Source organism: Echinops telfairi, unplaced genomic scaffold, assembly GCF_000313985.2.
Source record: "Echinops telfairi isolate 266 unplaced genomic scaffold, ASM31398v2 ScPeMD7_23;HRSCAF=83, whole genome shotgun sequence".
Lineage (NCBI taxonomy): Eukaryota > Metazoa > Chordata > Mammalia > Afrosoricida > Tenrecidae > Echinops > Echinops telfairi.
The window spans coordinates 40,697,311-40,709,721 of record NW_022103920.1 but is presented as its reverse complement, the minus strand read 5'-3'; the positions used below and the strand labels follow the sequence as shown (position 1 = coordinate 40,709,721).

Sequence of the window (12,411 nt, the reverse complement as noted above, 5' to 3'; positions counted from 1 at the left end):
ATAAATATATGCACATAGATCTACTTCCCCACCATCCTATATAAAAATATCTACATATGTACATGCCTATATTTAGACTTCTATAAATATAACCTTTGTCTCGTAGTTCTTTCTTCTATTTCCTTTTACTTTCCTCTTGTCCCACTATCATACTCAGCCTTCATTTGAGTTTCAGTAATTTCTCTCAGTTACATTGCCCTTGCTGAATCCCTACCAGGCCTCTCACACCTTCCTTGCCACTAATTTTGGATCACTTGTTGTTCCCTTGTCCCTGGGTTAGCTAACACCACCTCCTTACCCCCGCACCTCCCTCTCCCATGTCCCCCAGAACCATCGGTCCCATTGTTTTCTCCTCCAGACTGTTCATCCAGCCTATCATATCTAGATAGATCTGCAGAGATAATAATGCACCAAAAAACAAGGCATAGCAAGACAAAGCAACAAAAGAGAACACAACAATGACAACAACAAAAAGAAAACCAAGGACCCATAAAAGAATAAATTAATTAAAAAAAATTTTTTTTTAATTTAAAAAAGAAAGAAAAACCTGTAAATAGATCAAGGTCTGATTTTTGACCTCTGGGCGTGTCCTCCAGTCAAGTCCGAGGAGGTACCACGCTCTGGCCCCAGAGTCTGTCCTTTGCACTCCCTCTGGAGCTCCCTGCTCTGCTCCCCTCGTTGCTCTGTGTTCAGTGTTTTGCCTCGGTGTTGCAGGGTGCTATAAAACATTTATATACACATTTCTACATGGACATATTTTCATTTCTCTTGGGTACTGATTTATATATTCAATTAACATGGCCCTTCAAGATGTATTCTTTTATGTACATTATGTTCTCACTGGATTTCATATGCCTCTGGCTATAGTTCCACTTTAGAAGGGATTATCTAATAAACAGGAATAGGACAGAATTAAGATATGATCTTAGTAGAGGGTGTGAATCGGACTCTCTCTGTTCGCTGGTTAGCTCAGCTTCTGCGACTTGTAATGGATGTAGGAAATGATAGCCCACAGCTGACAGAGAAAAGTTGCTTTTGAAGTGGCTGGGAAAATCCCTAACTGATTCAGATCAGCAGTGGCCAATACCTACTGGAGACATCCTGCCAGAGGCCCCAGGTCACATGTGCATAAATAAGATTCAGCCCAGAGGTGGAGAATAGATTTGGGTGAAATTTGATTGAACCATGTAACTCCTATCAAACGACCTTTCCTGCATGGGTCGGATAGGAAGCCGAGGGAAGATATTGACGGATTCATCTGTGAGTATTTGTAAACAGGATTCCCTGCAACGCTATCCTCCAAAAAGCAAAACGAATTCTCTGCCTGCGAGTTGATTCTGACACAAGACAGGGTAGCGCTGCCCCTATGAGTTTCCAAACCGTAATTCTTTATGGGGGTCTAAGGCCTGGTCTTCACTCCTGAGGAAAGGCTGGTGCTTTTGAACTGCTGACCTTGAGGATCACAGCCCAACAGGGTTCCAAGACCATCCTGCTGCATGTAGAACAAGCTGTCTGAGAAGCACTGGGTGTATTCTCATCACTGGTAAGGTCAGGATTGGAGTGCATCCTCTGGCCCAGCATTTGGCTGACCCCTGGCCTGACCTTAGACTTGGACCGAACAGCACTCAACAGGAGACATTTCCTCAAATGTTTGCTAGTTCTATGGAACACTGCTGAGATTATTTGCAGAACCCAGAGACGCCAGGGAATATATTTATGGGGGGCGAGTTTGGGGTGGGGAAGGAATGGAGCACTCTAGGATCTTGAAAGAATTGCACTTTGGGGATTTCTTCAATCTCCATCTCCTTGAGACCAGTTTGGTATTAATTCTTACATAAGAAATTAGTCTCGGGACATTTATAGAGGCAGTTCTACCCTGTCCTTTAAGGTGGCCAGAAGTCAGAAAGGACTCCTTGCCAGTAAGTTTATTTTGATTCATTTTAAGTCATTTAGGTCCCTTCTCTACAACAGACCAAAAGGTGTAAAAAAACAAAAAATAAATGGAAAAACACAAGATCATTTAGCACTGAAATGTTCTCACCAAAACCCTACTGCTTCGGCTCTGGAGGATGTAGCTAAACAACCTTACAGACATAACAGTACTTGGAAGTGGAAGAGAATGCCCCTTTAAAAGGAAAATCAATACAGGAAGAGCTTTCCTTTACACAGGACCCAAATCCCTAGAAATCCAGAATAAAAGGATTTTGCATGCATTCACTGAATGAGCCATCAGTTGCGTGCCTACCACAGGCCAGACACTATTCCACCTGTTTGGTGTGTGGTCTAACAAGATTCTTTTTTGCATGAGGCTGGCTGCAGCAGGTGGGGGAGGGGAGTATGGAGGATGGAAGGGGTTGGTCAGAAACAAACCAAATGAGCCATGGGGCACTGCAAATGTGATTTAAGGAGATACCTGATTCCTAGCAAGTGCAGGAAAATAAGGGAAACTAGGATAAGAGGAAGACAGACTTTTGACCTTTGAAAGGATATTTAATCCTTCAGATCAGTGGTTCTCAACCTTCCTAATGCCGTGACCCTTTAATATAGTTCCTCATGTTGTGGTGACCCCCCCCAACCATAAAATGATTTTTGTTGCTACTTCATAACTATCATTTTGCTGCTGTTATGGACTGGATGGGCCCTGTGAAAGGGCCATTCGACCCCCAAAGGAGTCGTGACCGACAGGTTGAGAACCACTGCTCTAAGTCAACATGAGTGAGAAAGGGAAACAAGTCCCTATTTGTTGCCAAATTCTGTAGTAAATCTAGCAATAAATCCCTGATCCTTTAACTAAAATACTTTTAAAAAAACCACTTGAGCCGTGGCTGAGATGAATGCTTTTATTTTCAAAACCAGCATTTATTTTCTAAAAGCCAGTGAAGCTGACAGCACTAAGACAGCCAGGATCAACCACTGAGATGGAGCAAGCCTCTGCTTGCTCAAGCAGAACTGTGACGCGTCAAAGTAAAAAATAATCAAGTCTCATGCCCAAGGACAGCGCTCCCCACTGAAAATCAGAAAAAAGAGTAAAAAAGGCACCTTCCCTGTCTCTTCTGCTGCCTTCACTTGGTCAGGTAGCATGTCTGTCTCTCAGGCCTAAAATCCATCCTTGGCCTCGGCAGCAGGAGGCAGCAGAGATCTGGGGGCTGCCACCTGCTGCCCACAGCTGTCACGAAAGCTGAGCTCATCAAACACAGATGGGTCAGGGCCAGGGCTGTCCACTCAGAGGAGCCAGATCACACATTTCAGGAGCAGATGCCAGCTCCATGGGAAATAAGACTTGAATTTCAGCAGCAGTGCAGGAGTGAAGGCACTGTCCCGGGCTGGTGCCAGCAGTTAATGGTGCTCAGCTGCTAATTGGAAGGCTGCAAGTCAAGAGGACCCATATGCACCTTGGAAGAAAGGCCTGACAATTACTTCTGAAAAAGGGGTCATTAACCCCATGGTACAGAAGTCTACTCTGACCTATTGGAGGTTGAGGACATCATGAGTCAGCACTGATTCAACAATAGCTGATTCTATAGCTGTGGGTACACACCTTCTCTTCCCTGAAACTTGAATTCATCCCTTAAATAAAGGGCTTAGTGGTCAAAATTATCTCTGTGGTTTCTTTCAATAGATCGATGACCCATAAACAGCATCACCTCTTAACAATGGAAACAACCTAACCCTGGCTCCTGTCAGCACAGTGTGCTGTAAATGGGTCGTACAATCATGCAGGTGGGAGAGGATGCTAGATTTCTCTGGAAGACTATTTCCTGAACCCTGCTCACCGCCGAGGTCCACAGGAGGAAGGAGCCGCTCTCTGAACTATGTCTTCACACTGGTACAACGTGTGGGTCCTGAACAAAGCACAGAGTTGAGGTTTTGCTTGGCTCTTAGTTTGTGGATAGCACCTCGCTAATCAAGTGCCTGGGAGAGCCAAGGCTGTTGGCAGATGGGCTGGCAGCAGAGAGGAGGCTGGCCCTCACAGGAGTCCTTAATTTAGATATTAATTACTGGTGGGCGGGGAGGAAAACACCAGAGGGCTCTGCTCAAACCGAGGTAGATGCGTTTCCTACTGGAGTTCTCTTCCGACTCCAACAGCCATGAGGGGAACCGTAGGCTGCTTCTAAAGCCAGAACCGTAAAGGGGAATGGAGGCTGGGAACACTGGCTAGAAAGGAAAACTTTCCAGCTCCAACTAAACATTTCAGTGGGCGGGCCTTTATCCTCCAGCCCCAGCCCTCCACTCTTCCCTGTGAGGATTAAGGAGCACGCCCTGCATTCGTCCTGAATGCACTCCAGGGGTGAGAGAAAGGGAGAAGCTGCTGGCCCTGGCATTTTGAGGAAGCTGAGTAAAATAACGAGGGGGAGTTGGTTCAATGGGAGCCATTTCACCTCATTTTGGAGCTGAGGCCCCAACTAAGCACAGACTTGCACATGCTGGCAAGATGAGCAATTCAATAATGTAACCATGTTTACCTGTCCCTTATTCTGGTCTTAGTACTGAACAATGCTGGCTGGATTACAATGAATCACTGAAAATCAGCATCACTGAGAAAATCAAAATGATAAATGAAGACTAAGTGTGGCACAAAATCCACCCCTGCTAACAGGGTCTCCCCTACACACCATCTCTCCCAGGGCCCTGCACGGAGGGCTGCATTTGGAGCAGTGGCAACCTTCAGATCCAATGCTGTTCAGAGAACAGGACTACCAGCTCTACTAGTAAATGACAAGAAAACCACTTACCGCATACATAGATAGGCACCAATGTACACTTTTTGCAGACTTGCTAAAAACAAAACTCAAGTGCCCTCGAGTCACTGCTGACTCATAGTGACTGACCCCTGGGGGTTTCCGAGACTGTAACTAGGAGAGTAGAAATCCCAGTCTTTCTCTTGATGAGCTGCTGGGATTTCAAACTGCCGACCATGTGGATTGCAGCCCAACATGTAACCACTATTCCACTAGGGCTCTTCTGTAGGCTTGCTAAAATTTAATGTGCTCTCAAACCCACAAGACCCTACCTGGCAGGCCTTTTTCTGACCTAGCGCAAAGGTGCAACAGCTAAATGAACACAAGACCAGTCCAAGGCCAAGGGGGTGATGACTGTATACAGGAAACCCAGTGAGAATGACGGATTCAGTTATCACTTTTGGAGAATAAACAAGTGTAACTTTATCTACGAGCTGTTCCAGTCACAGGAAGATTGTTCTATGCAGAACAAGCAGAGCACACATCTTTTTTTATACAAGCAAAGAATAAAAATTATTTCAGACTGCACATACATCCAGTTTAAAGGAAAAAAAAAAAAAGGAAGTAAGAAACACACGTAAACTAAGCCCCTGGTAAATCCTCTCTACCTATGGGCCATGGATGTGCGCAGCCTTGCTATCACGCAGAATGCTCAGAAAGAAAACTGGTACAGAGGCAGTTGGCTTAAAATTTAGCACCCTCTAGTCTGATTGAAACTTGTTCTAGTTTTTAATGTTTTCTGCATGCTCAGCTGAAGTTTTCATCTGGTTTAAGCGTGTTATTGTTATTAGTTATTTTTCTAAATGTTTGTCTGTATATGAAATGCAGGATCCAGAGTGACCCTAACTGGGCGGATGGTTCCTTGGAGCTATGGCAGGAGAGGCTGTGGGGAAATGGGCAGTGAATAACAATAAGTGCAACAATGAAGAAAAGTTCTAAAACTGATGTGGTGACATGTATACATATGAATTGTATGATGATTTATATGAGGGACCACCCCTCCCCCAAAACAAAACAAAACCAATGCTCATTTGTTTTTAATGATATGATCGTTAATAATCAGACTTTTAATTAAGCTTTCTATTTAAAGCAGTGGTTCTCAACCTGTGGGTCACAACCCCTTTGGGAGTCAAATGACCCTTTCACAGGGTCACCTGATTCAAACAGTAGCAAAATTACAGTTATGAAGTAGCAATGAAAATAATTTTACGGTTGGGGGATCACCACAACATGAGGAACTGCATTAAAGGGTCACGGCATTAGGAAGGTTGAGAACCACTGATTTAGACGTTCTGAAAAGATTGTGTAACAGTGTGTGACAAAAAAAAAAAGACCTGATTTGGGGCAATGCAGATGGGGGATTGTTTTTGCCACAACAACACACCTGCTCATGCAGCCATCTCAGTGCTCCTGTTTTTGGCAAAAAACAGCAAGCCTCTCTTGCCCCACACACCTGACTCACCTGACCTTGTCCCGTACAACCTCTTCTTGTTTCCTCGAATGCAAAGGGACATGAAAGGGCAGTGATTTGATGGCGTAGAAGAGGTGAAGAAAAAAACAAGGGAGGTGGCTGTCAGCCATCCAAATAGATGAGTTTGAAAAATGTTTCCAAGAATGGAATTGCAGATTTGACAAATGTATTATGTGTAACAGAGTACTTTGAAGGTAATAGGATTGTTTTGTAAAAAAAATTTAAGTACATAGCTTGGGGAGGGGGGGGTGTCTGTTTTTTTGAGGGATACTCCCTGATATACCAATAAAACCACTTTTACCTTCAACTCTGCAGCTGGGGTAGTGATGGGGTTCCAAACCTAGACCATGCTTTCAGCAAACCTAGCAACCTCCCTGATAAGGCAACTGCTCTATAGAAACATCCAGTCATTAATTGATTACATCAGAACAGGTAATTCTAAACAAGTCACACCTGCAACTTTCCTGATGTAAGCTTTGGCCAAAACATGGAATACAAAAGGGTCCATACCAGGCAGAGAACCGAATCTGAGACACCGTTTAAATCAATGGCACTCTTTCCCATATGCACATGACAATAATTTGCTGGAGTATCACTCTGAGCCAGACCCTGGCTGAGGGTTTTCTTTCATTGAGAGAACTAAACAAAATAAAAACTTAATACAATTCTCCCTATCTAACCTGAACATTTCTTAAGTTACCTTTGATTACCCTTCCATCCAATGACAGAAACCATAAACAAACCATATATCATCTACTTCTTTTGAATTCTTTCTTAAGGAGCTAAGGAGTGTATTTTGCAGGATCAATAGTGGCCAAATAAATTCTGATTGTACCAAATCACTGCCCTTTAAATAGATCAAAAAAAGAAAGGCATACCTGACATTTACATTGCACATCTTTACAGCACAGAATGGCATTACTATATTGAGTTAATGTAATGAGATGAAAGGGGCACACAGTAATCAACACCCAAAGAATTCATGTGGAGGGACAGCCCTCGCTGCAGGGCAGTGCCTTTCATAAGGCTCACCTGACGAATGATACTCTTCACACAACGCACTGGGAGGCCTTGGTAGTTGGACTTGATGATCCACTTGAGGAGATGATGGCCAAGTACTTCGAAGACCATGCAGACATCTTGTACAGGGTTAAGGATCAAACCCACTTACACAAAAGATACACCTGGGGCTTCAAGAAGTTCGTGGAAATTTTTAATAATCTTTTAATTCCATCTTTTCATAAAGTTTTAAAAGTAGCCCAACACCCACCCATACTGCACCACATAAATATATATTCTTTATAAAACACAGCATCAATGGTATCAAGAATACCAAGTGAAAAAAAAAAAAAAGAAGAATACTAAGTGGGCACTCAATTTATCACATCTAAATAAAACATTTACTAAGTGCTTCCTGTAGATCCTGTTTTTAATGTGTACTCCTAGTAAACTTAGAAGGCAGTATAATTACCCCCAGTGCAGAAAGGTGGAGAGGTGAAGTGGACAAGTTTAAGAACACGTCTGTTACATCGTCCAAAGGTAGCAGAGCCATGACAAAATCCCACCCCTCGCTGTGCTCTCACCTGTTCAGCACACAGCCTTTTCGTAATTAATCCATCGTAATGGAAATGAGGAAGACTGAAACCTCACACAACTCCAGCACTACTGTATTGAATTTGGTTTTGGTAGGTCACTTAAAATATAAAGTTATAAGGCAGTTTTAAAGAATATAACATTACAATTTAAACAGAAGGCATTACGATCAGTCTGTAATAATGAAAGCTTAAGGATCTGAATTTTTTTAAATAGACATTTGAGTCAACCATTTGAACGTATGACCACTAAAGTTTATCACACAGACACATGCGTGTTACTCATATGAGAAGATTCAAAATGGCTCTGCATGTTACTCATGTGGGAAGACTATAAATGGCTCTGAAACGCTTGGAGAGTATTTATTCATCCCAGGGAGCATAGAGATTGCGTTCGCCTCAAAAAGGCCCATTTAATTTTTGTTACAATAAATGATCTAGTAGATAAAATGGCCATTGCTTTCCTAAACCCAAAACAACAAAAATGTTTTTATAGTGTGGAGCAACGTATACACCATAGATCTATGTATACATATTCTAAAAATTTCTTTCAAAAACACAAGTCTTCTCAAAACATTTGATACTTCCTTAGCGTTTTATTTAACAGTAAATACAGCCCCTAGCATGTATGTGAGGGGATTAAAAAATGATTGGAAAAGTCAATTATATTTAATTTTCATTTTCTAAATTTTTTGCGGCCCCCCCACTTCATGTTAAAAACAAATCAAAACTTTCCACTATACTACAAATCAGGTGATTTCTATTTTAAAGGGGAAAAAAAGTCCTTGGGAGCTATCCTTGCAGATCTGAGGCAGTCCTGCTCAAACACTGTTTGGAGAAGCAGGGGCAGAGGAAGGCCAGCTGTCTTCCAGTGACCTATCGGGAGAAAAGGCACTCAGCACTTGGCAGAAATGACTTCGTGGCAAAGGCTGACATGATCTCAGCAATCTCTGGCACTTCGTAGTATCTTCCAGTCTAATCTCTACAGAAATATTAAAACCCTCACAACCATATCGCGTGTGGGAGGAATGCCTTTCTCAGGAATCACGGTGTAGCAGATGAATGAATTGTAAATCACTCTCAGGATGAAGCTAGAGAAGACCTTGTCCTTTAGATTCTTGAGAAGGTCAAATATCAAAATGTCGGCTCTGGTATACACGTGACCTAGAAGCGCAAAAGACCAAGAAGAAGCCAGAAGACCCTGGCTCCTGACAATCCCCTACTCCCTTGGCAGTCACTAATCACACGGCTCTAAATAAACAGTCCAATTATCCAGGGATAAAATTCAGAAGAGGTAGGAAGGAAGGAGGTATAGACTTGGTATGAATGACTGCAAACAATGACATGAAATAAAATGTGTATGAATTGTTAAATGAAAAATGAATATGCTCTGTAAACCTTCCTCCAACACACACGCACGCAGTCCAATATTCTAGAACCATGGAAAATGAAGGTATATGCACATAAAGTATTATTTCAGAGAAAACTGAAAATATGGAAAGACTTACAATCTAAAGGAATGCTCTCTGCACTCTACAGGTGCAGGTTTGTCAACTTTGTTTTGAGTGCGAATCCTGAGTTCTTTTGCTCTCTGTCACATCCCTTCTAGAGTTCTCCTTTAACAATGTTAACAATGCCCTAGGCAGAAGAATTAAACAGTCTTTTCAGAAGAACAAAAACCAACCAATAACCTCTTCCTCAGCTCCCCAAACAAACAGGCACCTGAACCATTTAAAAGTGTCCTAGTCAGCAAGGACATTCTCAAACTAGAAGGGAAAGCATGAGAAGCTCAGGCTCTAACTCCCAGGTCGATTCACCTCTTCTCTATCCCCATATGTGTCAGAGCTAAACTGCCCCTTAGTATTTCCATGGCTGTAATTCTTTTTTTTTATTTTTTTAAATCATTTTATCAGGAGCTCTTACAGCTCTTTTAACAATCCATACATCAATTATATCAAGCACAGTTGTACGTATGTTACCATCATCATTTTCAAAATATTTTCTTTCTACTTGAGCCCTTGGTATCAGCTCTTTTTTCCCATCCCTCCTCTACCCACCCACCCATGTGACCCCCGATAAATTATTATTATTTTCATATCTTACACCGTCCGCTGTCTCCCTTCACCCATGTTTCTGGTATTGGTCGCCCTGGGTGGGGGGATTATACATCAATCATTGCTATGGTTTATTCCTTTCTCTCCCTGCCTCCCTCTATCCCCTGGTACCACTCACTACTCCCATTACTGTCCTGGATTCCATGTGTTGAGAGCTCTTATTTGTTCCAGTATACATGCTCTGGTCTAGCGGGATTTGTAAGGTAGAACTGGAGTCATGATAGTGGGGGGTTGTGGGGGTGGTGGAAACATTAAAGAACTAGAGAAAAGTTGTATGTTTCGTCAGTGCTATACTGGACCCTGGCTGGCTGGTCCCTTCCTTGTGACCCTTCTGTGAGGAGATGTTCAATTGTCTACAGATGGGCTCTGGGTTCCCACTCCAACCCCTCTTGTTTGCCTTGATATAATTGTTTGTTTGGGATCTTCTGATACCTGATCCCATCGACACGTCATTATCACAGGATGGTATGCTTCCTCCATGTAGGATTTGTTGCTTTCTTGCTAGAGGGCCGCTTGTTTGAACGTCAAGCCTTTAAGACCTCAGATGCTATATCTTTTAATAGCTGGGCACCATCAGCTTTCTTCACATAAGGCTGTGATTCTTTATAGACGCACACTGCCACCTTGTTCCCCTGTGGAGCAGCCAATGAACTCAAACAGCCCACCGGTGGCTCTTTTGGTTTCCTAACCCACCCCGCCACCAGTGCTCCTGGTCTCTTCCAGCATACCTAGAATTAGGCCTCAGTATCTTTAGAAAGCAAGAGGTACACCCAACCTAACCGCTGACCAGGACGTTCTTTCATCCTTCAACAATCACTGACTGCCATCAGAGTAGTTTATTTTTGAGAAAGCAAATTATAATGGGAAAAAATTAAGTCAACCATTTAATCTTGAATGAAATAACTACAGTAAGTTTACAATAGTCTTAGGGGGAGGGGCAGAGTACTGTGGATTACGACAGACTGAGAAAACAATATTTGTTGAACTGGGTTTCAGATGAGTTTTTTGAAAGTGAATTTTTAGATAATCAGGGAACGGACAAAATATGTGACATCAAGGCACTATTGTTAATTTTATCCTATGAATAAATCATGTGCTGAATCTGAGTGATGGGTTTATAGAAATTCACTATACTATACTCTATTTTAGGAAAGTCTGAAAATTTGCATAAAACATTTTAAAGTAAGAAAAACAAAGGCCATCTCTCTGTTCCAACAAGCACTGGCTTCTGTCTGATTTATCAGCTAGCTCAGAAAAGCAGACCATTTTGCTTTTCAGCAGGCCTTTCCAAAGTAGACAAAGTGGGAGTCAAATAAATAAAAGCAAAATATTTCCATATTCACCTGGCAGAGAGATTATCTTCTGTGGGAACAAGGATTTGAAAGCCTAGGTTGTACCATTCTGGAAGCCAACTGATGACACTATTCAGTTCTGAAGGTGCTCCAATGCCACGTTCCACAGAGACTGCAGCAGAGCGCTCTTTTGTCACAGCCCCCAAACATGGGTTCAGCTCCCACGGGGATCAGACACAGCCTTTACAAATGATTTACAGACGCCTGAGTACACAGAATTCCTGTTGCATGTTTCCGTCTTACTGAAGCAATAATAAAACTTCATAAAAAATAAACTGCTCCACAGGTAATTGGGGGAAGAAATTAATCTCATTCCACAAATGAAGTTTAAGTTATTATTTACAATAAAATTTTAATGACTATGACACCAAAGAGTCCTTAAGCAATATAGTTTTACAGCATTTTGCAATGATAATATACACCTATGTGAAGGGTGACACAACAGAAGCAATGGGAAGGTTTTTTGGGGATCAGAATTATTTCCCCCTTTTTAGGCAGTACGAAGAGAAAAGCACCATAATCAATGCACCCGTATGTCAGAGATCCGCCAGGAAAGGATACGTATCCCATTCATGCCTGAGATCTTGAAGTCATCGATCAGCTGCACCACCATGTCCTTCTTTGGGTCGCTGGGGTCACTTTCTCGAACCTGGGCAGAGAGGAAAGGGAATGCAAGAACAGCCGAGCTGAAGGGTGAAAAGAGTGTCTTCTATTACTTCTACCAAATTGTTTTATTAAGGGATGTTATTAAAAACAAGAGATTCAATTTTTAAATGTGAGAAATATTCAATTTTCTTATTTCCCAGAAAAAATTTTTTTGTGAAAATGTACAGTCATTTTGTTATACTCACACATTTGAGCAATTTTATCTCATCCAAGGCTGTTTCCGTATAATGTTGGGCACTTTTTACAACTTTCATTGCAACAAATCTTTTCCCCCTTAAAAAAAAAAAACACGTTATTTTTAGTGTTACAAACATTAAGCCTACATTATTATAACATTAGATGATTAACATTATAGATTATAACCACATCTAGTCAATGTTAGAAAGTTACAGAGTATTAGTCTATATAAGTATTATACGAATAATGTAACTCATATAGTACTTTTTAAACCATGGGGCCACAATTAACAAGTGGGTC

General features: G+C 41.9%; 1 protein-coding gene across 1 annotated transcript in view; it reads right to left on the bottom strand.

The window, feature by feature from the left end:
- The window catches only part of SRPK2 (SRSF protein kinase 2), a 154,600-nt gene that overhangs the window by 36,792 nt on the left and 105,397 nt on the right, over nucleotides 1-12,411 (bottom strand). The window contains exons 5-7 of the mRNA XM_045288946.1: nucleotides 12,120-12,207; nucleotides 11,830-11,917; nucleotides 7,243-7,349 (exon numbers count right to left, since the gene is read on the bottom strand). Coding sequence (XP_045144881.1) covers nucleotides 7,243-7,349; nucleotides 11,830-11,917; nucleotides 12,120-12,207 — 283 coding nt within the window. The remainder of the gene's footprint in view (nucleotides 1-7,242; nucleotides 7,350-11,829; nucleotides 11,918-12,119; nucleotides 12,208-12,411) is intronic.